This window comes from Hevea brasiliensis, chromosome 12, assembly GCF_030052815.1.
Source record: "Hevea brasiliensis isolate MT/VB/25A 57/8 chromosome 12, ASM3005281v1, whole genome shotgun sequence".
Classification (NCBI taxonomy): Eukaryota; Viridiplantae; Streptophyta; class Magnoliopsida; order Malpighiales; family Euphorbiaceae; genus Hevea; species Hevea brasiliensis.
This window is the reverse complement of record NC_079504.1, coordinates 28,752,504-28,777,391: the sequence shown is the minus strand read 5'-3', so window position 1 is coordinate 28,777,391 and position 24,888 is coordinate 28,752,504. Positions and strand designations below refer to the sequence as shown.

General features: G+C 30.7%; 2 protein-coding genes across 2 annotated transcripts; both read left to right on the top strand.

Moving 5' to 3' along the window:
* The first annotated feature begins 2,355 nt into the window (after nt 1–2,355).
* LOC131171387 (probable ribonuclease P/MRP protein subunit POP5) lies at nt 2,356–10,598 on the top strand. Its single transcript, XM_058131414.1, has 5 exons — nt 2,356–2,480; nt 2,791–2,952; nt 3,855–4,042; nt 4,148–4,285; nt 10,382–10,598. The coding sequence occupies exons 3-5, from the start codon at nt 3,865–3,867 to the stop codon at nt 10,528–10,530; spliced, it is 465 nt and encodes a 154-aa protein (XP_057987397.1). The 5' UTR covers nt 2,356–2,480; nt 2,791–2,952; nt 3,855–3,864; the 3' UTR covers nt 10,531–10,598.
* Nucleotides 10,599–23,432: 12,834 nt separating this feature from the next.
* On the top strand, nt 23,433–24,416 carry LOC110644405 (uncharacterized). Its single transcript, XM_021797145.2, has one exon. The coding sequence runs from the start codon at nt 23,532–23,534 to the stop codon at nt 24,252–24,254; it is 723 nt and encodes a 240-aa protein (XP_021652837.2). The 5' UTR covers nt 23,433–23,531; the 3' UTR covers nt 24,255–24,416.
* The last annotated feature ends 472 nt before the right edge of the window (nt 24,417–24,888 follow it).

The window sequence follows — 24,888 nt, the reverse complement described above, 5'->3', positions numbered from 1 at the left end:
ATCTAAGCCAACCCCATTGAAGCAATACTTACTCTAAAACCTAAAGAAAAAATATCTTGAGAATAAATCCTACTCTCAACTTGGAGCTCTGGTTCTCCCACAGCTCTTGAGCTTTCTTCACCAAGCTCCATCCAGTTCTTGAGAGCTACTCAACCAAGCAAGCTCTCTTACAAATGAAATAAACTTCCCATATTTATAGGCAAAGAAAACTTGCCAACTCCTATATGTGTCACTGCCTAATGCCACAATATTTTACCACAATCATCTCTTCAAATGCCCCACTTATGCCATTTGTATTTTGTGGCCTACTTTGGCCACTTTTCTTCACTTTTTTTATTATTTCTTTTTTCCTTCTAAGAAAATAAGATGGTAAAGTTTAAATTTTGCGTTTCTTTCTTTTACATTTTCACAAATTTTATCTCAAATAATGATGCAATTTGCATCTCAAGGTATAAAAACATATGAAATTAGACGAATTGACTAAAAAGAATAAGATAAGCATATACATAAACAAACAAAAGAACCATTTACTTTAAAATTGAATTGAATTTCATTTTCAGAACTCAAAATCTAAATAAAACCTTAATATCATTGACAAAAAAAAATACTCCAGCATGCCTCAATAATCAAGCAAATGAATTTTAAAAATAATGTGAAAGAAAAGAATTTCTTTATTATTTTGTAGATAAACAGTTACATAAAAACTCAAACAATCCAAACAAATCTATAAAGGTCAATTAGCTATAGTGGGATTTATAGGAACGATGGGATTTTTGTTTATGTATCACAGATTTTTCTTTTACATATCTTTCTCTTGCTTGAAATTCTTCCACAATTTAGTTGATCAATATCAAGATGAGGATGATGTCCTAATCCTTCTTGAGTCTTTAGAAATGGCAACGGGGCGAGTCTAGGGTTTGGGGTGGGATAAAGACTTTTCGCGGGGAGCCAAGCAGGACAAGTATTTATTTTTGGGCCAATTGATAATTTTCCCAGCAAGTTCCTCAACAAAAAATAATACAATTTTTCATTTTAATTTATTATTATATAATACAAATTTATTTATTAAAAATAAATTATAAGTGAGAAATATAAGTTTTAAATATAATATTAATAATATATCTATATTTTTTGTTAAAATTATTATATTTAAATATATAAAAATATATAAATAAATTATTTTTAATAAAAAATAATAATATATTATTGTGCAAATTAAGTTATAAGAAATCGTTCTATCCCCATCTCACATAATATCAAGATCGAGAAAAATTATTTGAGTCAAGTGGAGTGAAGAAACAATTACTATCCCTAAATGAATTTGAGAGAGAAAAATGAGTATATGGATTGCACTTCTGTTGTTTGATTTTCACATGAACTTATTAACATAATAAATGATTTTTTAATAGACATTCACCTTTTACATGGCCATGTGATTGTAATGTGGGCTTTTTAATTCACATTTTCATATGACTGAGCATTTTTGTTTAATTTTTAACTTAAATGGCTCAAAATATTTCATCATAGCTTAAATAAACCTTTTACTTGTTTTTTAAGGGGTTAAATAGAATTTTTTTATTATTATTTAATTAAGAAAATCAATCGACACTAAATGTAAATTATAAAACTGTGCACATTATTAGAGTTCTAAATTAAATCAAAACATCATATCAAATATATAAAAATTATACATAATCAAATTTATTTTAATATTTTAGTTTAATTTTAGTTCTTTATTAAAAATTGAATCAGGATCATGTTGAAACTGAATTGATACTGAATAAATAACTGAATTTATAAATATTTTTTATGAAATTTTTTAAAATTTTATATGCTTTAATATATATGAATTAAATATAATTTAATATTATATTATATTTTCTTACCAAAACAGAAAAAATATTATATTATATTTTTTTTATTTTTAATAATTTTAAAATAAATATATTAAATTACCTTATAATTTTTATCTTTAATTATAAGTATATTATTATACTACTTAATTCATTATCATATTTATATTTTATAATTAAAAATTATATATTAATAAATAATTAAAAAATATATTATATAATATATTTATATTATTATATTTAATTTTAAATTATATATTAATTAAAAAATTATATAATTTAAAAATAATTAAAAGATATATTATATATTAATAATTTATTTATAATTTTTTATAAAAATAATTATATAAAATTATTTTAAAAATAAAAAATAAATTAAATTAAATTAAACTGAAATTAAAAACATAATCATTTCAAACAGAAAATCGAAGTAAAATCGTATCAAAATTTCGGTTCAACTCCAATTCCTGCCCAGATTCCGAACAGGAACCGGTTCGCTCAATGCTCATGCGTCGCTATCATCAAAACTTCACATTCGTGCCTTGTTTTCGTCTTCCTTTTTCCTTCGCCTTGTGAGATCTCTTCTAGGGTTCTAGTCGCTCTTGTTTCGTCTGTTTCCCAAACCAAGTGATTCCTTTTATTTCTTATTCTCTTCTTTGTTATCTTCTTTTATCTGGATTTATTATTTATTTATTTTCTGCTTTGAATTTGCTGTGAGCACATTAATGTGTGTGATTTTGGTTATGGAACGACTGCCGAGATTTTATCTGTTTTTGAGTGAGATAATTGAATTTTTGTTGAATTTTATGAAAGCCTTGGTCGGCTGTTATAGTTATCATTGCTATTGATTTCCAATTAATTTGTGGGTGTTATTTCTATTTTTTGTTTCCCATAATCTTCAAGTTTCTCTAGTCATGGTGTTATTGTCTTTGTTTAGATTGAAGTATTGAACTCAAGGAGCCCAAGGTAGCTACTTAGTGCTCTCCCTCGCTTCCCAAGCCGTTCTCTTTAGAGTTTCACAATCCGAACTGACCAATCGAAGGAAGGAAGTTCGATAGACATTCGATAATTTTCCCAATTTGAATATAAATAAGCTCAGGTATAACTCTCTAAACTAATTATTTTGTTTTGCTGGGTTCTGTTTTTGAATATGATTTGTTTGGATTTTATGAGTATAAAATTGTTCAAATAGAAGTAAGAGGGGGATTTTGATTCATTTAGGTTGAGCTTTTGAAACTTGTTTTAGATTAATTTGCAGACGACAAAAATAGAGTTTTTGCTTTGTTGGAGTTGGTTTAGGAATGTGCTGAAGACAGTAATAGATGCTCTATACTTGCGTTGATCCTGATCAAAATGAAGGTTTAACTTGATGAGTAGTTTCACAAGTGTAACTAAATTTGCTTTCTGTTGTTTACTTGCTCTGGATGTTGTTTCTGTTAGGCTTAACTTATATACATGTAAAAAGCCTCAGTTTATTCACCTTGATCATCCTCTTCTCGTGTTGCATAAGAAAGAAAATGCACTTGCATCTGCAGATTGGAATATTTTGCATTTGGACTGATGAGCAATTCCCCTATAAATTAATATATTGTTATATTCTTTTTACAAGTCTCATGAATTATGTGAGAAATACACAATGAAATGATTTATCCATTACAATTAAAATGGAAATTTGTGAGTTTTACTAGGAAGCAATCATAATAATTACATTGTTATTTATTCTTCGGATTTACTATTTGTATTCTATGTGGGATGGGCATGGCAAGGGAGAAATTCTAATTAGGGTTGGGATGGGGGACAAGTATGGATATCTGGATTATTCATTGGGTTGGGTACAGGTAGGCAATTTTCATGGGTACTCTCTACCCACTGCCATCCCCTGGGGAAATGGGGCTTGATCCCACTTGGAACTTGCTTTTGGAGAATGCCTTATAGTTTTGAATAAGGGTGAAAAAATAACCTTCATCATGCTGATTTGCTTTGTTTGGGTTCACATTGAAGGTAAAGGATCATGGTGGGATTTAAAAATAGGTACTTGGTAATGGAAGTTTTCTTGGATCCAAATCGGGACCTTGTGGGTGATGATCCCATCATAATCACACAATTTAATGTAGCAAAAGCAATAAAAGATAGCATTCTGGTAAACTATGGGGAGTGTGGTTTGGCTTCATCACTTGGATCATTACAAGGTAAAGTATGCTCTAGTTGCTTTTGTTGTTTGTCTTGTGTAAAATCACTTTTACCTTACTATAAAGGTGATGTTCTTCATATTTGTAAATCTGGCCTCTTTGCAGTAAAGTATGTGAATCCCATCACAAAGCTGTGTATTATCAGAACCTCACGGGAGGAGTACCAGAAGGTTTGGTCTGCAATTACCATGGTTAGGAGTATTGGAAATTGCCCAGTGTTATTCAACTTATTGGACTTAAGTGGTAAGTCAAACAACCAATTACAATGGATATTGAAAAAAAAAGGGAAAAAAAAAAGAATTAATCAACCTGAACACTCACTACCTTTTGTTATTGATTTTATGAAGTTAAAAAGAAATAAATGCGAAAATGAAACTTTTCAACTCCCTCTTATATGAAGGAGATTCCTGATTAAAGCATAGATAGATAAACTATATTTTTGAAGAACTGTTTATACCTTTTTGTTTTATTTTGCTATTTGTGCAATGTATCCTAGCAGTATGTGATAACAAGAGATGTTTTATGCTTGTGAATATTAAGGTGTTCTTTGTAATGAATAGTCATTTTAAGGTTGTATTTATTTTTAAAATTTTTGAAAATTTAAATATTGTTCTCATAGAGATAAGAATAAATCGATGGTGTTTTAAGCATTGTAGTAGTAATAATAAAAATAATAAAATTATAATAATATTCAACTCAACTAAACTTTTATCCAAAAAATTTGGGGTCGGCTATATGGATTCGCTTTTTCCACTCTAAATGATTTTGGGTTAAATCCTCAGAAATGTGTAATACTTTTAGGTCATGTTGTCCTACTCTCCTTCAAGTCAATTTAGGTCTACCTCTTTTTTTTCTTTCTATCCTCTTACCTAATGTGCTCTACTTGTCTAATTGGAGCCTCCGTATGTCTACGCTTCACATGACCAAACCACTTCAATCTCCCTTCTCTCAACTTATCTTTAATTGGCACTACTCCTACCTTTTTTCTAATACTCTCATTACGGACTTTATCTAGTCTAGTATGGTCACTCATCCACCTTAACATTCTCATCTCTGCAACTCTTATCTTAGACGCATATGACTCTTTAAGTGCCAACACTCACTATCATATAACATAGCCGGTTGTATGGCTGTATGGTAAAATTTTCCTTTCAACTTATTGGGAATCTTACGATCACATAAAACTCTCGTGGCATGTCTCCACTTCAACCATTCGGCTTTAATCCTATGACTAACATCCTCCTCACATCCCCCATCTACTTGAAGGACTGAGCCTAGATGTTTAAAGTGATTGCTTTGGGACAGTACCACTCCATTCAAACTAATTCATTGCCTATCACCGGTTTGACCTTCAGTGAACTTGCAATGCATATATTCTGTCTTCGTTCTACTTAACTTAAAACCCTTTGATTCTAGAGTACTTCTCTAAAGCTCTAGCTTTCTATTGATTCCTTCTAGTGTCTCATCTATCAGAACAATATCATTCGTAAACATCATGCACCAAGGAATACTCTCTTGTATATGTTTCGTCAATTCATCTAAAACTAATGTAAAAAGGTAAGGGCTTATGGCTGATCCTTGGTGTAATCTAATTGAGATTGGAAAATCTCTTGTGTCCCCTCCCACTGTGCGCATAATAGTATTAACTCCTTCATACATATTTTTCAACACTTGTATGTACCTAATAGATATCATCTTTTGTTCTAACACATTCCATAAGACATCTCTTGGAACACTATCATAAGCCTTCTCCAAATCAATAAAAATCATGTGTAGATCTTTCTTCACATCTCTATATTTCTCCATCAAGCTTCTAATGAAAAAGATCGCTTCCATAGTTAAACGACTGGGCATGAAACCAAATTGATTGAGAGAGATAGAAGTATCATGACGTAGTCGATGCTCCACAACGCTCTCCCACAACTTCATAGTATGGCTCATGAATTTAATTCCCCTATAGTTTGAGCAACTCTGTATGTCTCCCTTATTTTTAAAAACAGGTACTAAAATACTTCTTCTCCATTCATCAGGCATTTTCTTTGAGTTTAGAATCTTATTAAATAATTTAGTTAACCATGCCACTCCCAATATCTCCCAAACACTTCTACACTTCAATTGGTATTTCATCGGGTCCACAGGCTTTACCCACTTTCATTCTCTTAAGTGCTTCCTTTACTTCTAAAGATCTAATCCTTCTAGTATAATTTATATTCTTTTCTATTGTTCTATAGTCTATATTCACGCTATTACCATTTTGACTATTATTAAAGAGATCATTAAAATAACTTCTCTATCTTTTTTTAATGTTCTCATCTTTCATTAACACTTTTCCTTCTTTATCTTTAATGCACCTAATTTAATTGAGATCTTGATATTTCCTTTCTCTCCTCCTTGCTAATCTATAAATATCTTTCTCCCATTCTTTAGTTCCATGTTTCTCATATAACTTTTCAAAGGCCTGTGCTCTTGCTTGACTAACTGCCTTTTTTGCCTCTTTCTTTGCTATCTTGTACTGTTCATATACCTCATTATTATCACATTTAGGTAATTTCTTATACCATTCCCTTTTTCTCTTCACTGCCTTTTGTACTTCCTCATTCCCCCACCATCTCTCTTTTGAGGGTGGTATATGTCCTTTAGACTCTCTAAGTACTTTTCTAGCTACTTCTCTAATCTTTGATGCCATCTGTATCCACATATTATTGGGCTCCATATCCAGCTTCCATACTTCGGACTCGAGAAGCTCATTTTTGAACTTCACTTGCTTTACTCCTTTGAACTCCCACCACTTTGTTTGAGCTACACTATTTCTTCTGACCTTACTTGAATTGTTCCTAAACTTGACATCCAAGACCACCAATCGATGTTGACTTGTTAAAGCCTCTCTTGGAATGACCTTGCAATCCTTGCATAGAGCTCTATTTGTCTTCCTGGTTAAGAGGAAGCGATTAGGCTTCTATGTTGCCCACTTTTGAAAGTCACTAAATGTGACTCTCTTTTTATAAAGTAGGTATTTGCTGGTATTAGGTCGTATGCCATAGCAAAATCCATGATGCTTTTTCCCTCCTCATTTCGATTTCCAAAACCAAAACCTTCATGAACATTCTCATAACCTTGTCTATCACTTTCTACATGTCCATTCAAATCTCCACCAATGAAAACATTCTCTTCATTCAGTATGCTTTGCGTTAAATCATCCATATCTTCCAAAAATCTTTGTTTACTCTCACTGTCTATTCCTATTTGTGGGGCATAAGCACTAACTATATTTATTGTTTCTCCTTTTAGTACTAGCTTTACTAGTATAATTCTCTCCTACTCTTTTCACAGCTATTACTGCGTCTTTCAATGTTCTGTCTATGATTATGCCTACTCCGTTCTTGTTTCTCTCATTTCCGGTAAACTACAGTTTGTACCCTGAATTACTCACTTCCTTAATTTCCTCTCCTACCCATTTAGTCTCCTGAATGCAAGCAATATTCACCCTTCTCCTTTCCAAGGTATCCACAAGCTCCATTAATTTTCCTATAAGTGACCCAACATTTCAAGTACCAACCCTGATCCTCCTCTTATCCTGCTCCTTCCTAATTGGTCTCCTTCTATGATATCTTCTATTGTTTTCTATGTCTATCTTGTGTTCTATTCCACTATCTGTTCTACTATCTGTCTTATGGACTAACTTCTTTACCCACACCCGTCCATGATGTGGGAATCCTTACTCACTTAACACCACACCCGAGCGCCGGCATGGCGCGTCGCTTTCGGTGAATGCCCTACACTCTTGCATATTTCTCACTACACCCGAGCTTATAAGTAGAGGATACCCCAACGTTTATATCATTTGAATCCATATCATAAGGTGTGACAAAATTTTTACACAGGTTGTCACCTACCGCAACCCTCCTTCTTTATCTAGGTTTGGGGCCGGCTAAGCGCAAACTACTTAGGCGGAGTTAAAATTATAATAATACTAATTGGATAAATTTCACCTATCATCCTCAAGCCCTTATAACAATAGTACAACATCATCCCTAAACTTCAATTTGTATCGTAAAAACTCCCTCAATTTTATTTTGGTGAACTTCTCTAACTTGTATTTGCCAGTTGCCCTGGTAAATGGTTGACGTGGTACACCTAATACAATAAAAAAATAACCACCGCGCTCCTCTCTCGAACTGACCCCTATCCCACTAAAAACAACGCCCCATCACCAAGCTCCATAGTTATTAAATGCTCAATGCACACTAAAGCATCAAGGGGTCCTGGAGTCTAGGCACAAGGTGCAAGGCATAGAAGCGCACCTAAGTGACGTGAGGCGCAAAAATTAAAAAAAAAAATCCATAAAAGTCAAATAAATGTGAATATTTTATCAAATTATAATAATAATAATAATAATAATAATAATAATAATAATAATAATAAGTATTCAAGTAATAACAATTTTGCAATCCAAATAAAATAAAAATAAATTACTAAAAGTTTAAGACACTAGTATATTGAAACTTGAATACTGTTTTAATGTTTCAAAAATAAAATCAAGCAATTATAAAAAAAAACTACTTTTCAAGTTTCATCAAAAGTAGCATCATAATTTTCTTCATACCTTCATCCTCTTGATGCTCACTTTCAAAATTAATATATTCGTCATCCTTCTCATCTCTAATACTAAAGGAGTATTAGTTCTCAAGTTAGCAGATGATGTTTTTTCTTTTTCCCTTTAGCATAGATATTGAAATAGGTGTATATGTAACAATTTTTCTGAAAAAGATAAGAAGAGAGTGGTATTTGTTGAAAATGGAAATATGGGAGGTTTACGATGCTGGGTGTGCTGGTTTGATGAGATTTTGGTAATTAGTCATCACTAGCAATGCTAATTTTGAAAACTTCCTGATGCATTAATATAGGATTCTGGTAGATCGACAAATTTAAGTTGAGTAGTAGTGCTTTTTGCCAATGGAAGTGCTCACTGAAGGTGGAAATAAAGAAAGCGTGCCTTTTTACAGCCGTGTGCTTGGAACAAGGTGCACGCCTAGGTGCATAAGGCACTAGGATTAGAAGCGCACCTTTAATAACTATGCGAAGCTCTTCTCTATCTATCCTTTCTCCATCTGCAAACACACATCAATCTATCATTTGGCATCATAGTACTATCCAAAACCCAAATTCCATCCTCATAACTCATAAATTCAACCCAAAAAATAATAACCACAAACTCAAATTCAAACCACAAATTTGATGTGAAGGAAAGAAATATAGAAACAAAAGGACCTTGGTTTGTGAAAGCATTTACTGTTTTTTTTTTTTTGTTCACCCAAAATGAGCATTGGTTGGTTTTTGTTCATGTGTTTCATTGCTGGAATGAAGCTTGAATGCAACTGAGGGAGGTTTGCTAAAAGATTTATCTTAAATTCAAAGCAATTTATTTATTTATTGTTATTGGGCCTTGTTATGGATTTTTTTCCTCTATTCATTCAAATTTAAGTGATATCATTGAAAAGATTTAGAATTACTAAATCCATTTTTGCTATTCTACCTTTGTTTTCCTAGTTACGCACTGCATTTAATTTAATTTTTTGTTAATCTCTTAGAACTTAAATATGCTCGACCTTTCACATTGGCGTAATGTTGGCATACAATGTTCTGTTCAAACCATGTCAGTTGTAATTATCTCAAGTTTTCTTCTATATGCTATCTCCAGCTTCTGACTAATATGTTCATCTCGTATTTTTTTTTTTCACTTAACACTTATTGGGACATGTCATAGCACTGTAGTCATGGCTGTCCGCAATTGGCACTTTCATGAATTTTTCTAAAATAAAATAGCAAAATCACTCAAATTGATAGTTTAACACTTATAATTTAATCTGCAATTTATTAATACTCTTAGCATCTAATTTTACTATTTATTTAAAAGAAAATACTTTTCATAATTGATATCAAGCCAAAAATAAAATAAAATAAACTATTAAGCCTAACCATAAAAATTTCTAAAATAATAATAAGCATAATGTTTTATACGAATGCGCTAATAGGCCTTTTTTTTTTAACCAAAAAAATAAAAAGGAAAGGTGACAAACAATGGTGACGGTTAAAACAGGGAGGAATTAGTAGTATAAGGACTTAATAATTCTGAAATTGTATATTAACCCAAACTTAAGGAGGTTTTTAGCAATATACTCTAATTTCTATAATGTTATGCCTAAATTGAAATCTAATTGAACAATAGTAGCTTATTGCCTATGATGTTAGTCTGGTTTTAAATTTTATTCCGATTATAATTCTTTTTCTAATTGGGAGATGTAATTGGTGGTATTGGTTTTTGGTGTGCTTGCTTACCAGGGAGTATCAAGGCCTGCAAAAGTGCTGCCTTAAAGTGTGATGAACTCAAATTTGAACAGTACAAGCTTGTGGTTGGAGACCGTCTTTCAGAGGATGTTACTAAGCACATGCAAAATTGTCTTGAAAAGATCAAGATTTTGGAGCACTGAGAATTTTATGTGTAGCCTACTGTTCTTTCACTTCATTTTATAAAATTTAACCTTTTGATTTTGATTCACTCAGGGTGGACTGGTAACTTTTTTTTCAACAACCTCAATCATATTTTGTAAACCATCATCACCATTGATTGAATTGATTTGAAAAATCAAAATACAAAGAAAGCAAATTAAAAAAAAAAAAAAAACCTTTGATAGCACTAATTAGCTCATTTGCTCATATCTCAATTAATGTGCCTTGAATATTAGTTGATTGTCATTGTTGTTAATGTGGATACAGTATTGCTCTATTTGCTTGCACAAGGGAGTGATCACACTCTTTCTTATTCATGCAATGCATCTGGACTTTGGATGTGTGAAAATAGATGCATCTGGGCTAGAATAGTTAAGTAAAACCATAATTTGAAAAATAGATAAATAGAATTGAGCATTTGACTCGGTAAAGATATACATCATATAAATTAACACCAGGAACCATACATTCACACAATATAAGAGTATAACATAATATGCATATCCAATTCATGCATTCGTCATTCAATAAGTGCATGATTCCAATGTTTTGCAACCAAAACACATAAGCACATCGCAACTATAACAAAGTGTGAAGACATTGGTAGAACATCTTTTAGACCCTCGTTATCATAAAAATCATATTTTTGACATTCAACATGATTCAAAATGCCTTGTAGCTATTATCACTATGGTCTTATTTAACCATTTCTAGATTGGGAAGCACCATGTCCACCTTTCTTTGGTGCGCGACTCCTTAGAGTGCCAAGCTGCTATCATTAGCAATTAGCACACCATATAATCTCGCAACAATCAATAAACCTCCAAAATAATAGGAAAAATTACTTTTTAGTCATTGCATTTTAATAAAATTAAATATTTAGTTATATTTTGAAAAATACACTATTCATTTCCTATATTTTACTTCTGTTAAAACTATTTAGTTCTTTTTGTCAAATTTTTTTTGTAAACCAATACTTGTTAAATTACTATTTAGTCCATCTATTTAGTGAATTTAATTAAATGGTTTTCACTTTTTTAAAAAATATTACTATTTAGTCCGTCTATTTTATTAAAAGTAATTAATTAGTTCATGTATTTTGAAACACAATATTTTAAAAAATATATTTCTAAATGGAGGTAGAAATTTTGTTGTGTGAAAATTAAATGTGAATTTACCTTTTTTTTTTTTAAATTGTTCCAAGTATTTTCATTCAATTATCTAGGCGCTATTTTTGTGTTTTCTCTATTGGAAAACAATTTTTCTAGATTATGAACTTGATTACTTGGATATCTAGGAAATTGATCAACCTTTTTTTTGCATACAGCTTATACTAATTTCTAGATGAAAAATAGAGATATAATGAGGGGGAGAATGATTTGGCCGTAAATGGGAAGAAACATGGGGAGAGAAATAAGGGTGGAAGGGTCAATGTAGTTTAGGTATAAAAAAGTAACAGAAGGGGCTAAAAAATTAATTGAATCAAATTACATGAAGTAATTAATATGTTTTTCAAAATGTAGGAACCAACTAATTAGTTTTATTAAAATAGAAAGATTAAATAGTAATTTGACTGGTATTAAATACTTTGACTAGTAGAAAATTTAACTGAAAGATTAAATAGTTTATCGAAAGTAAAATACAAGAACTAAATAGTATATTTTTCAAAATATAGGAATTAAGTAATTAATATCATTAAACTGCGGAGACTAAATAGTAATTTTTTCAAAATAATTGTTGGATCACATAGCCTAAATGCTAACCCAATGGGTGATAATTTCTACTTAGATTCTTGTGCAAGTATCATATACATATCCAACCACATACGAAATGCAAAAAACAACAATATATGTATCTCAAATTCAAATACCGCCCTAGGATAATGTATAACATATATAATATGAAGCAAACATGCCTTTACTGTCATAAATTTAACAACGCGGAATTTTAAGGTAAAGCAAATTTCATAGACTTGTCATTACTGTTTGCAAACCTAATGATTTAATCCTTAATGTTTGATTATGTTATTAATTGCTTTTTCAAATTGATAATTTCTACCATTAAGTTGAGTTGAAAGACAAAAATACCTATGAGGATTAAAAATGGAAAACTACTAAACTAAATGATATGCATATTCCCATATCCGAGAAATTTTAGAATACATCCATTATATGTACAATAGTTTAATTATAGCCATTGATCATGTAAGTTCTATCATAATTAACAGTAAAATCCATCCACCCCACAATTATCAAAACCAAACTTTGTGTCTCTCTAGTGCAAGTGCTTTCCGTAATTCAACTCATTGATCACTTTGGTACCACTCCTGAGTAGGGGTGAGCATTCGGTCGGTTCAATTCTGAACCGAACTAAATCGAAATGACCAATAACGGAAAATCTCTTAAAATGTAGACTGAACTAAACCGTTTATTTGAGAAAAGTTGAATCAAACCAAATTGATCATTATCGGTTTGGTTCGGTTCGATTAATGAAAAACCGAAATTCATTTTTTTAATTGCCAAACCTGCTTTGATCTATGAATTGCATTTGTTCACACTTCACAGTATACAATTCATATAAAATCAATTGTGTAGCATCAAATAAACAATCAATTTAATAAAATGCCACTATGCCAAATAAACCATAAAACAAATAAAACCACTAAACCAAATAATAATCCAAGCACCAAATGCCAAACCATAAAACAAAACATAATTCAAATAAAAGCTAAAATAACCACAACCATACTCTAAATACAATCCAGTTCAGTTCATATTAAAATCCACAAAACAACATAATAATAAAATGCCAAATCTCCAACCAAATATAGTCCATATTAAAATCCATCAAATAACAACAGAATTAAACATCATATTAAAATCCATCAAATCTCTAACAATTAGATTTTGCACAGTCCAACCAAATCCCAAAACATCCTCAAATGAGGAGGCAACAGCTTTTGTGAACCTGCACAAATCATATATATATAAAAGATAATCGTTATATAATAATCAATTAAAGCATAAAATAATATAAAACTTTAAACAATCAAACTTACATCTAAGAGTTAAGGGTAGGGGTAGAACAACTTGATCCCCCTAAGTGGGTTAGGCTAGCACTTGGCAGTGCTAAAAATTGAATTATATAATGGAAAAAAATCAATCCATATTGAAATGAAAATATGAAAAGATAAAAATGATCTAAATACTTATATTTATTACATTCCCTCTTCAAGCTTTTCCAGTTCCTCTAAATCTTCCTCAACATTTATTGGACAATTTGAGGAACGTATCAAATCTTGTGCACATATCAAAGCTTCCACAATTTTGGAAGTCAAAGAACTCTTAAAGGGATCAAGTATTCTCCCACCAGTATTGAAAGCACTCTCTAATGCAAAAGTTGAAACTGGGATTGCCAATATGTCTCTTGCCATTTTTCCAAGGATAGGAAATCTATCAGAATTGATTTTCCACCATTTCAAGAGATCAAAATCTTCCTTGTTCTCTTGAATTGCTTCATTGAGATACACGTCCAACTCTGTTTTTGAATCTAAACCTCTATTTTTTTTTTCCAACTTTTGCTTCTTGTAGTGATGGTTCAAGTATAGTTTGGGCTTCGGATTTATTGTACTACCACTACCACTACCACTTGGGAGCTGTGAGTTGGTGTTATCACTTGTTTGCTCACAATCAATTTGGTACATTTTCTTGTACTCATTAAATAAGTCAATTAAAGATGATTTCATCTTTTGGAGCAACTGCTCACCCTTTTCTTCACCATGCATTTGGCAAAATTGAAACTCCATATACTCAAACTTATCACGAGGGTCAAGAATAACAACAAAATAAATCAATTTATTCATTTTATCCATATCCTCCCAGTACTTGTCAAATTTTTTCTTCATTCTATCTCCCATATTTTTTACCTCAATATCAGTATTACCCATCCGTTGACTCAAGATAAAAGCCAAGTCACTTATCTCACCAAAAAACATATTAGATGTGACATACAGAGAACCAGAAATACGCAAAATAAGCTCATAAAAATGAGATAACATTTCAGCCATTTTCCTACACTCCAACCAATCATTAAATTTGGCACCCCATTCTCTCCCAATTAAAGCCTAAACATAGGTTCTTGTGACTCATACCTCTCGAATGCCCGTTCATAGTTTTGAGCTTTATTCAACATCAAGTAAGTTAAATTCCACCTAGTTGACACATCCAAACACAAAGAAGACTTGCCATCAATTTTTTCATATTCAAGACACTCCTTAAACTTTTTCAACTTAGCTGGAGAACTCTTAATGTATCTCACTGCATTCCTTACCTTCAACACTGACTCACCAATAGCCATCCATGACAACCACATTAACTATGTATGCCATGCACCTCATATGAAGGTAATTAGAATTAAAAACACTAACATCCCAATTTGCAAGCTTTTTTTTCAAATAAGAAATGGCTACATCATTGGAACTAGTATTGTCAACCGTAATGGTGAATATCTTAACTAGCCCCCGCTCTAGTAAATAAGTTTCAATAGCTCTACGAATTGCATCACCTTTATGACTTGTAATAGGACAAAAATTAATGATTTTCTTATGTAACTTTCAATCATTATCAATGAAATGAGCAGTGATAGACATGTAATTAATTTGTTGTAATGATGTCCATGTATTCGTAGTAAGACTCACCCTTTAACAATTTATCTTCAAATAAGACTTCAATTTTGACCTCTCCTCAACATACACTGAATAACAATTTCATGAAATAGTCCAACGAGAGGGGATCTTAAACTTAGGACATATGGCTCTCATAAATTTCTGAAATCCCTCACCTTCTACAAATTTAAATATCAACTCATCAATGATAATCATGTAAACAAGAGCCTCCCTAATTGCATTTTCATCATATTTCCAAGTAGTAAGTGTGCCTACTTCATCCTCTACATTATTTGAATTTGGATGCAAATTCAATAGTGCTTGCCTAGTCTCAATGGCATGTGGATGCTTTTTGCAAACATTCATATGATTCCTAAGTGCAATGGCTACATTTCTCTTGGGATCACAACAAAATTCTTTATCACAATAATTACACATGCCTTTAGTGTCGCCATCATTAGTTTTGAACTTGGTGAAGTGATCCCAAACTTTAGACCTTGGCCTGACTTGCTTTCTTTTCACTTTTGATTTTGAACTTATTGCAGTTTCCTGTTCACTTTGATTGGAATCAATTGTATTTATTGGATCATTTTGCTCGCTAGAACAAGAATCCATCTTCAGTTGCTAGAAGAGTACACAATTAATTAACATTAGAACTCTAATCAATATTATTGTGGAGCACAAACTGCCATAGAACGAGCAATTCCAATTCACATTAATAATCTGTCATAATTAACCACCTTACCATATATATCAAAAAATAGAAATTGAAAGATAAAAGAGTAAAATCAAAATATTTAAATGACTTTCTGCCAAAATATATTGAGGTTATACACAAGTTGTAATCTAATTACCCAAGTGGGTAGTCATTGGACATGTCCCCAGTAGAAGACAGACTCAGCCGAAGCCAAATGGTGAGGAAGGAATAGCATAATTTAACTTATCTTTTAAAACTATTCATGAACATGTTGTACATATTGTTCTGGGTAGCAGTGACTACTTTAATGACCTATTAATGAACTGTTATAGCTTGTTTAGACTATCAATGATTGTTTCATTTTACTTATATGTAAAATTAAGTAGAGGTTTCCTTGTTAGGCTAATTCCAAACTTCTCTAGCTATGACTGAATGCATAAGATTGATACTGTTTTCTCGTCATCTAAATGTTCAAATGGATTTTCTTGTTACATAAACTCAATAATCATTTGTGAATATAAGTGACACTAACACAGTAATACAAAACTAGTAAAATACACCTAAAAAAATTCAACTTTTTTAGCAATTAAAAGAAACCCAATAATCATTTTGATAGTAAGCATCAAATGCAAACAGATTATATATATATATATATATATATATATATATATATATATATATATATAACTACAAATTCTTAATTGAGAAACTAAGAATCTGAAATTGAAAAAGGGGCATATGTCCAAAAAGCTTACATATATCAAGGTCTTCAATGGATGAACAAAGATCGCAACAACTAGAGTCCAGAGAGCAATAACGGCATACCACGATACACACACATGCACAGGCACGGCCCACATCCTATGAGTTATTCAATCCCTATGAAGATTGAAGAAGATACACACACACAAGCAAGGAAGAAGAGAGACGAAAAGGAAGCAAGCTGGGGATTTTAGTTTTTGGGGGAGACAAAGTCGAGAGTAGCGACAGATGGGAAGAAAGACTGAAAGAGAAAGGTAGAATTTTAGTTTTAGTTTCAGGTTAGGGAATTAATCATGGGTTGGGTTGTGTGAAAGTGTTGGGCTGAAATCTTTGAAATCCCATAAAATTATAAAGGCTTGTGTTATTTTCGGTTTTATCGGTTTCTTCGATTATAACTAATAAAAAAATCAAACCAAATCGATAACTGAAACTCTTTGAAAATGCTAACCGAACCGCATCAATAAAATTGAAAAATCAAACTGAACCACTAATTTTGGTTCGGTTAATCGGTTTAACCCGAAAACTGCTCTCCCCTACTCCCAGGCCTACATATTTGTTATGAGATGAATAATATATAAAACGTTGCGTTGTGAATAAATAAAACAAAAAGCAATGTTCATTAGTAAAACAATGTGTGTTATGTTTTCGTCTTGGTAATGGCAATATTCAAAGTTGTTTGTGCCAGCTGAGTTAGCCATTGAAGAAGCTGTTATGGCAATCGAGTTGTTTTCTCGATCAATGACCTTGTAACATAGGTTAGTTACATGGGCCAAAAGGAGAGAAGTTGTTGAGAATCTTTTGAGATACAGCTACAAAAGTTGAAATTGCTGTACATAGTTGAAAGCATTTTTTTGAAGTTTACATAAAAATTTACTTGACACCTTTAATTTTAGTTGCATTCTATTTGACATGTGAACTTTATAATAATGTAACTATTTAACCCTATGATTGGAGAACACACAGATGTGACTTGCATGTGCTTTAACTTTTTGTTACACTTTTATAAAGTTTAGAGAAGAGAGTCATGATGTAGGATGACCATGGATGGTAATGAGTAGCATACTTGTGAAAATTACTAATGTGAATCTTATTAGTATTTTAATATTAATTTTATTTTAAATTCAATTAAAATTTATATTAAATTACTTGAACTTGTTTTAAATCCTATTATTATTATTATTATTATTATTATTATTATTATTATTTAATTTTATATTTTTAATTAATTATTAGGATTTTAAAATTTTAATAATTCTGTAAATTTTTAAATTTTATTTATTTAAAATATAATATTGAAAAATATATATAAATATTATTATAAAAAGTAAATATTTTATATTTAATTAATTATTTATATAAGAGATTTAGGTAACGGATTCCAACACAAATTTTGAACTCGTTAGTTAAATTGAATATCCAAAAATATTTAACCGATTACCATCCTTAATAGAAAGGTTAACCATGGGCTATCCTTGGCCCACCATATGAAATGCAAAGGCTGGGCTTATGTCTTAGGCTTAGTGGATTAGATTGGACTCAGGAGGATTAGGCCTGTTAAAAATGAAGTGGGCCTAAGCTTTGCATGTTTTAATTAGAGTATTAAATTTTAATACTTTTTATGTTATATTTATACGAGTAAAGGCACACATGCTCATATATTACGTAATTTACCTAAAATAATATATATGTATATATATATATATATATATATATATATATATATATATATATATATATATATAGGGAAATTTAAAAGAAAAATATAAATGGAGAAAACATTTATTCAACCTGACGTAACATATAAATATAAGTTGAAGGACAATAGTATTACAAATGACATAGTTAAAGGACAATGGTATTACAACTAGTAAAGTTGAAGGATGGTCTTATTAGATGCGGTATAAGAGAGGAGAGAGAAATATTGACTAAGTGTCACGTTGAATTTACCCATGTCAGCGTTTAACCTGAAAATTGGTGATTGGAGGTTAAAAGTATTTTTGTGCAAATTTTAAAAATTGGGGGAGTTTTATTCTATATTGTTATGATAAAAGGCTGTGATATTACAATTGTATAAATTCATGGACAATTGTTGAAATTAATCCCATTATTAGGGATCTTCTCATGCTAATATATACTATGTATCATGATTGAAGATGCCATCAACTACCTTGTGTGTAATAATATGATAGATTTTTGACTCAAAGTAGTAGTATATAAGATGATCTCGAAGAAAATTTTTATTCAAAAATTATATTGTTTTTATTATTTTCATTTTCAAATTTTAAGAAATTAATACCTTAAAATACCCTAATTCTATAAGTTTCAATTTTATTAAACTCTCCCTTAAATAAATTTTAAGCTAAGCAACTTTATATTAGTTTTAACTTCATTTTTTTTTTTTAAAATTCAATGGAGGCACTATAGTCACTATAATTAATGGGCTATAAAGTGAGAGGTAAATCTATCTCTTTTTCATCATAAAAGTAAATAATCATATAATAGGTAAATAGAGAAACTCAAACTGGAGACTTCCCCACTTCCTATGCCTTAAAAGTAGGGGAAAACTAGAAGTTACCCTAATTGTTATATTAGTTTTAACTCTTTGTTCATTAATTATTACTATAATTTTAAATTTAAATGAATTATTTCTTATTTAATTCTAATTAAGATTGCAAATTTGAAAATAAATCCAATATTATTAAATTAAAATTTATTAATAAATTAAATATTAATATTTAAATATTATATTATATATAAAAAAAATAGAAACCCCAAATTAAAAACCCACGTCAACACAAAATTCAACGAAAGAAATGAAACTTCAAATCAATAAATTCAAATTCCACAAAACACAATGATTCGGGGGGACCAATTTGGCTGAATATAAATGATGTTGTCTCAAGAATCTTCACGGATATGAATCTGCAAAACAATTCAAAAACACCGGGTGAGTTAGTTGACCATCACTTCGATGCCTAAGTATAAGGAATTGGAGAATGAAAATAGAAAATTGAGAGACCAAGATTAGATTGTGCGTATGTGTCAGTTCCCATATATATAGGCATTAGATGAACTTCCATTGAGACTAGGAATATTGAGTTATGATAGTAGTTAATCTCTAGATATATCAGTTTATCTATTACCAGAGTCCTTAGTGGTTTAAGAGTCCCCTTTGAAATAGGATTCTAACTTGGCCATGCGAGTATCTCGGAGTCTTGTCCGAGAAAGATGAACAATTCTCTCTTTTTGGGCGTCTAGGCACCCAAGCACCCATTTGAGAACTGGTCGGGTCACTTGGGAGGGCTATACCCCGTCTAGGGCATGTAGCATCATTAGTCTCCCCAACCACCACACACCCCACACCCAACCCAACTCCTCTTATATATCCAAATCTTTCAGTTTGGTTTTAGGTTAGACTTATGCCCCCCCTAGGATTCTTTGCAATTGTTGGCTCTTTGGCAAGTAATGTATTCTTTGGAGATTTTCTTAGATACTTTGAAGAAATCTTAAATGACAGTGATAAAATTTTTTTGGCTGAGTTGTTGTAAACCACAAACCTTTCACTTACTTGATTTCTTCCTTTATTTTGTATTCAAAGTATAAATAACATGAGGAAGAGACACAAATTTTTTTTTTGTCATTCTACAGATAGCATCACTGATGCTATTCGTGGATTTTTTTTACAGGTCTGGACTCGTATGATAAAAGAAAAACACTAGGTGGGTTGCCTTAAGCAATCCTTCCTATGCTTAAGTTAGTAATTAGAACTGAGATAAATAATAATTGACTAGAGAGAACAATGTACCTGACTATAGAGGCTTGAACCTCTTATATAGGCATCAAGTAGACTCTTGTTTAGATGAGAAGTATGATTATAATAGATTCCTATTTTAAAGGAAGTCCAATTAGAGTGGAATTAGAAATCCAGATAAATAGAGATGCTTATCTACATTGGATAATGTTTGTATTTTAGAGTACTACTGTATCAATAAATATATAACCTCCACATCTGCAGAGAAGCTCCAACAATTTCTGGTAGGCAAAATTGATGGAAAAAACTCAAAAAGCCTTCTTCCTAAATCTCTTATGTAACTCAACATCTTCTTCTCTATCATTTTTGGCTAAGAAGTATCTTTTAATTAAAGAAGACATTTATAGGACAAAAATGACGTAGTCTATTGCCATGGGAGTTAGGCAAATGACGAGAGGTGGTTGAATTTTTATATTGAAGCAAAGAGAAGAAAATATGTTGTCCTAGTGTGTTGCATAATAGCAAAGTCATGGATTTTGAGGCGATGAATAGATGACATAAGTGACTGGATTGAGACTTGACGTCCAGGAATAGAATTGAAGAAGAGATTTTGGTTGTTGGTTGATGATGGAAGTAGGTTGGTTGGGCAGTAGCAACCTCGCTACTGCTAAGCTAATCTATGATTAAATTTCACTTACAGTTCCTTAATTTAAATGGATGTATCATAATCGTCCCTAACTTTAGTGTGCATTACAAATATTTTTAAATTTAAATTTAAATTTAATATGTTTTCTTTGAAATTTTGATTAAAAAATTCATAATAAATTATAAATTATGATTATGTAATTTAGTTTAAAATTTTTATTTATTTATTTTCTATTTATTTAAAATAAAAATCATACTTTTAGAAATAGTCTAATATGTTTATAAATAAATACATATATAATTATTTATTTGTTTAATTTATCTTCTTAATAATAATAATAATAATAATAATTTTTTAAAGAAATAATAATAATAATAATAATAATAATAATAATAATAATAATAATATAAGTTTTACTTTTATTATTTTTCATTTGACTTTAATTTTTTTCATAAGCAATAAATTTATTTTATCAGGAGAAAACAACAAGGTTACAACACAATGCACCAAGATACAAGAAAACAACATGCAGAAAAAAAAAAAAAAAAAGGTGCCCAATACTGACAAGCCAAACAACTGAGTGCCTAAGATCAAAACACCAAGCAGTAGCAGGGCATGAGACGATTGACTGCAGCAACATATGGACAGAATATCAGACTCGAGACGAACAGCTAGTCCCAATCCCAAAGAAAAAAACAGTTAAAAAAACACCAAGCCTACGGAACCGTAGTAGACCCGAAGAAAGGCTTAAAGCATAATTGCTCAATGCATGATTGGAAGATTCACCAACTCCCTTTGTTCGAAGAACCGCTAATTAACCTTGTATTTCTTTTCTTTCCACTGCCCAAACCTTCGCAATTCCACGATAGGATGGCCACCATATTGAAACAAATACAAATCAGAACAATTTTATAGAGAAATTATTCGACTTTTAGGTTAATGTCTGAAGGATTCATATCTAATATATCTTCATCGATCTTATTTTAGTGTAATTAAAAAAAAAAAGTTTAATGATATATATTATTTGATTTTATTTTAATTATACCCAAACTCTCTAATTATGGATTATTTTCTTTTTTTTTTTTTATGTAGGTTGATATTATGTGTAGTTTTTTTTTTCTTTTTTATTCTTTCTTACATGAACAAAATAATGTATCCAATCTTAAATTATTATTAAGCATATTTTATATTAAAATTATTTATATAATATAAGAAAGAATGGTTATGGTACACTTATCTGAGTTAAGTAATGATTTCATAATGATAAAAATTAGCTATAAATTAACCTGCAAATGTTACGAAGACTTTAATGATATTCAAATTGAGATACTATTTTTATTATATACATTGAAGTTAGAGGGATGCTGTCGATACAACCATCTAAGCTGAGAAACAATCAGTTAAATTACTTCAGGTGAAGGGATTAAGGCAAGAGAAGGATATTTAAGTAATTTTATTTATATTTTTAATTTGTAAATCAATTGTTATAGGCTAGAAGAATTTTTTAATATAAATTAGAGACAATCAGTTAAATTACTTCACCTAGGTGAAGGGATTAGGGCAAGAGAAGGATATTTAAGTAATTTTATTTATTTTTTTAATTTGTAAATCAATTGTTACAGGCTAGAAGAATTTTTTAATATAAATTAAATTTAAGAAATTTTTTTATAATAAATTAAAATTAAAAAACAAGAATCAAACAAATTCAAAAAAAGGACGGTGGCAAATCCAAATGATATAAATTAAACTAGAAACCGTGACGGTATATTGGAAAAAGGAAGGGGGTAAAGTGATGGGTGTTAGAAAATAATAATAATAAAAATAAAATAATAAAAAATAAAATATTACTTTGAAGTGTAGTGATATTGTGATTATTCTTAAAATTTAACGGATTCTTTTTAATATTATAGGAAATTAAGAATTAATAGAATTATAAATAAATATTATGAGACTGATAAAAAAAAAAAAGAATGGCAGAGTAAATTAAAGAGTAATTTAAAAGTACTAGATGAGGAGGAAAGCACTGTGAGAAGAGATATCTTATTGTGTGTAGAGAAATGGCATTTGATGCAATCAAAGAAATGAAATCCATTTAAATTAAAATTTAATTTTATCATTAAATATTTATTTAATGGGAAAGAAAGGTAACCCTTAATTTTTATAATAGTAAAACGTTGGACATTATATTTTGTCATTTAAGTTGGTATCTAAAGTCAATTACGTTATATTAATTACCATTATTATTGATATTATTTTTAAATTGATGGTCTGCTGTGCGGCTCAAGTCCACTAATACACTCTCAACTGTACGTCTACAAATTAAATAAGGCCTCTCTAGTTGTCCCTTTATCTCCATCACCTCATTTTATTGAGTCCAACCAGAAGAGACCCGTGTTCTTTCCAACAACCATCACGTTTTCATCTTCTTCGAACCATCCATTTGTTCAACATCATCAATCAATAATGGAGAAAAAATTTCTTGACTACACCTTGGTTCCGTTGGGGCTGGCTATAATGGTGGCATATCACATATGGCTTTTCAATCGAATCATGAACCACCCTTCCAAGACTGTTATAGGCGTCAATACCATCAATCGCCGCTTCTGGGTTCAGGCCATGATGGAGGACAACGCCAAGAATGGAGTTCTTGCTGTGCAGACTCTGCGAAACAATATAATGGCATCTACAGTTTTGGCATCCACGGCCATCATGCTCAGCTCCGTTATTGCTTTGCTCATGACCAAGGACATCAGAGTGGATCGATCTGCTTGGACTTTTGACTCTGGGGATACCAGTGAGATGGGATTGTCTATAAAGTTCTTCTCTATATTGGCATGTTTCTTGGTGGCTTTCTTGCTGAACGTGCAATCCATTAGGTACTATAGCCATGCAAGCATCCTCATTAACGTCCCCTTCAAGAACTTGTTACCTGATCACCACCACCACCATCTGACAGCGGAGTATGTGGCTAGGTCAGTCAACAGGGGTAGCCATTTTTGGTCATTAGGACTACGTGCCTTTTACTTCTCTTTCCCTCTGTTTTTGTGGATCTTTGGGCCAATTCCTATGTTTTTGTGTTGTTTTGTCCTGGTTTTCATGCTCTATTTTCTGGATGTCACCTTTGAGTGTAGCTGGGCTGTTTATGATCACAAGGACCAGGAAATTGAGACCCAAAATGAAACTTGATTTTATAATACTAGAAATTAGGTTAAAAAAAAGTGCATTTTGCATTCAATATTCAATCCAAAAGTTGAATAGAATTAAATTGCAAATGCACGTTATATATATAATGCTCCTGATATGTAATCAATAATGTTATAATAAGTTTCAGCTTAATGATATTTAAGTTATTTTTAAAATTATGAGATCTCGAACTCGAGTCTATATAATATTTAAATTTTGCATACCAAGACAATCTGTTTTTTCACATTCTTTACAAAGCCAAGTGACTGAAAAAGTTTCTGGCGGCCTTTTACTGGGGAATTTCTATGGTGAACTCTTAGTTTTCTACTTAAATATGAAAAGTCTCAAGCATGGGAATCCAGGGACGTAGTAGCTAAAGGAGTTCCCTCAGTTTTTTTAAATTTTTTAAGGATATAGTGATAATTTCTCAAAAAATAGTATTTTTTACTCTTATCATATAAATTTTATGAGTCACTGGTTCCATAAAATTTTAATAAAAATTTTAAATTTTTTTTAGGATTATAGACATAGTAGTAAAATCAATTTTTTACTATTACTAGGCACTGTGGATCCCAATATTTTAAAATTTTTTTAAGGGTTTATTAATAATTTTATAAAAAAAACCTCTAAATTTTTT

Bases quoted from the DNA above. Each gene is read 5' to 3' on its own strand.
- LOC131171387 (XM_058131414.1), top strand. From the start codon at position 3,865: ATGGTGGGATTTAAAAATAGGTACTTGGTAATGGAAGTTTTCTTGGAT. The intron at 4,043-4,147 runs GTAAAGTATGCT...GCCTCTTTGCAG, and splicing joins ATCACTTGGATCATTACAAG to TAAAGTATGTGAATCCCATC. The intron at 4,286-10,381 runs GTAAGTCAAACA...CTTGCTTACCAG, and splicing joins CAACTTATTGGACTTAAGTG to GGAGTATCAAGGCCTGCAAA.
- LOC110644405 (XM_021797145.2), top strand. From the start codon at position 23,532: ATGGAGAAAAAATTTCTTGACTACACCTTGGTTCCGTTGGGGCTGGCT.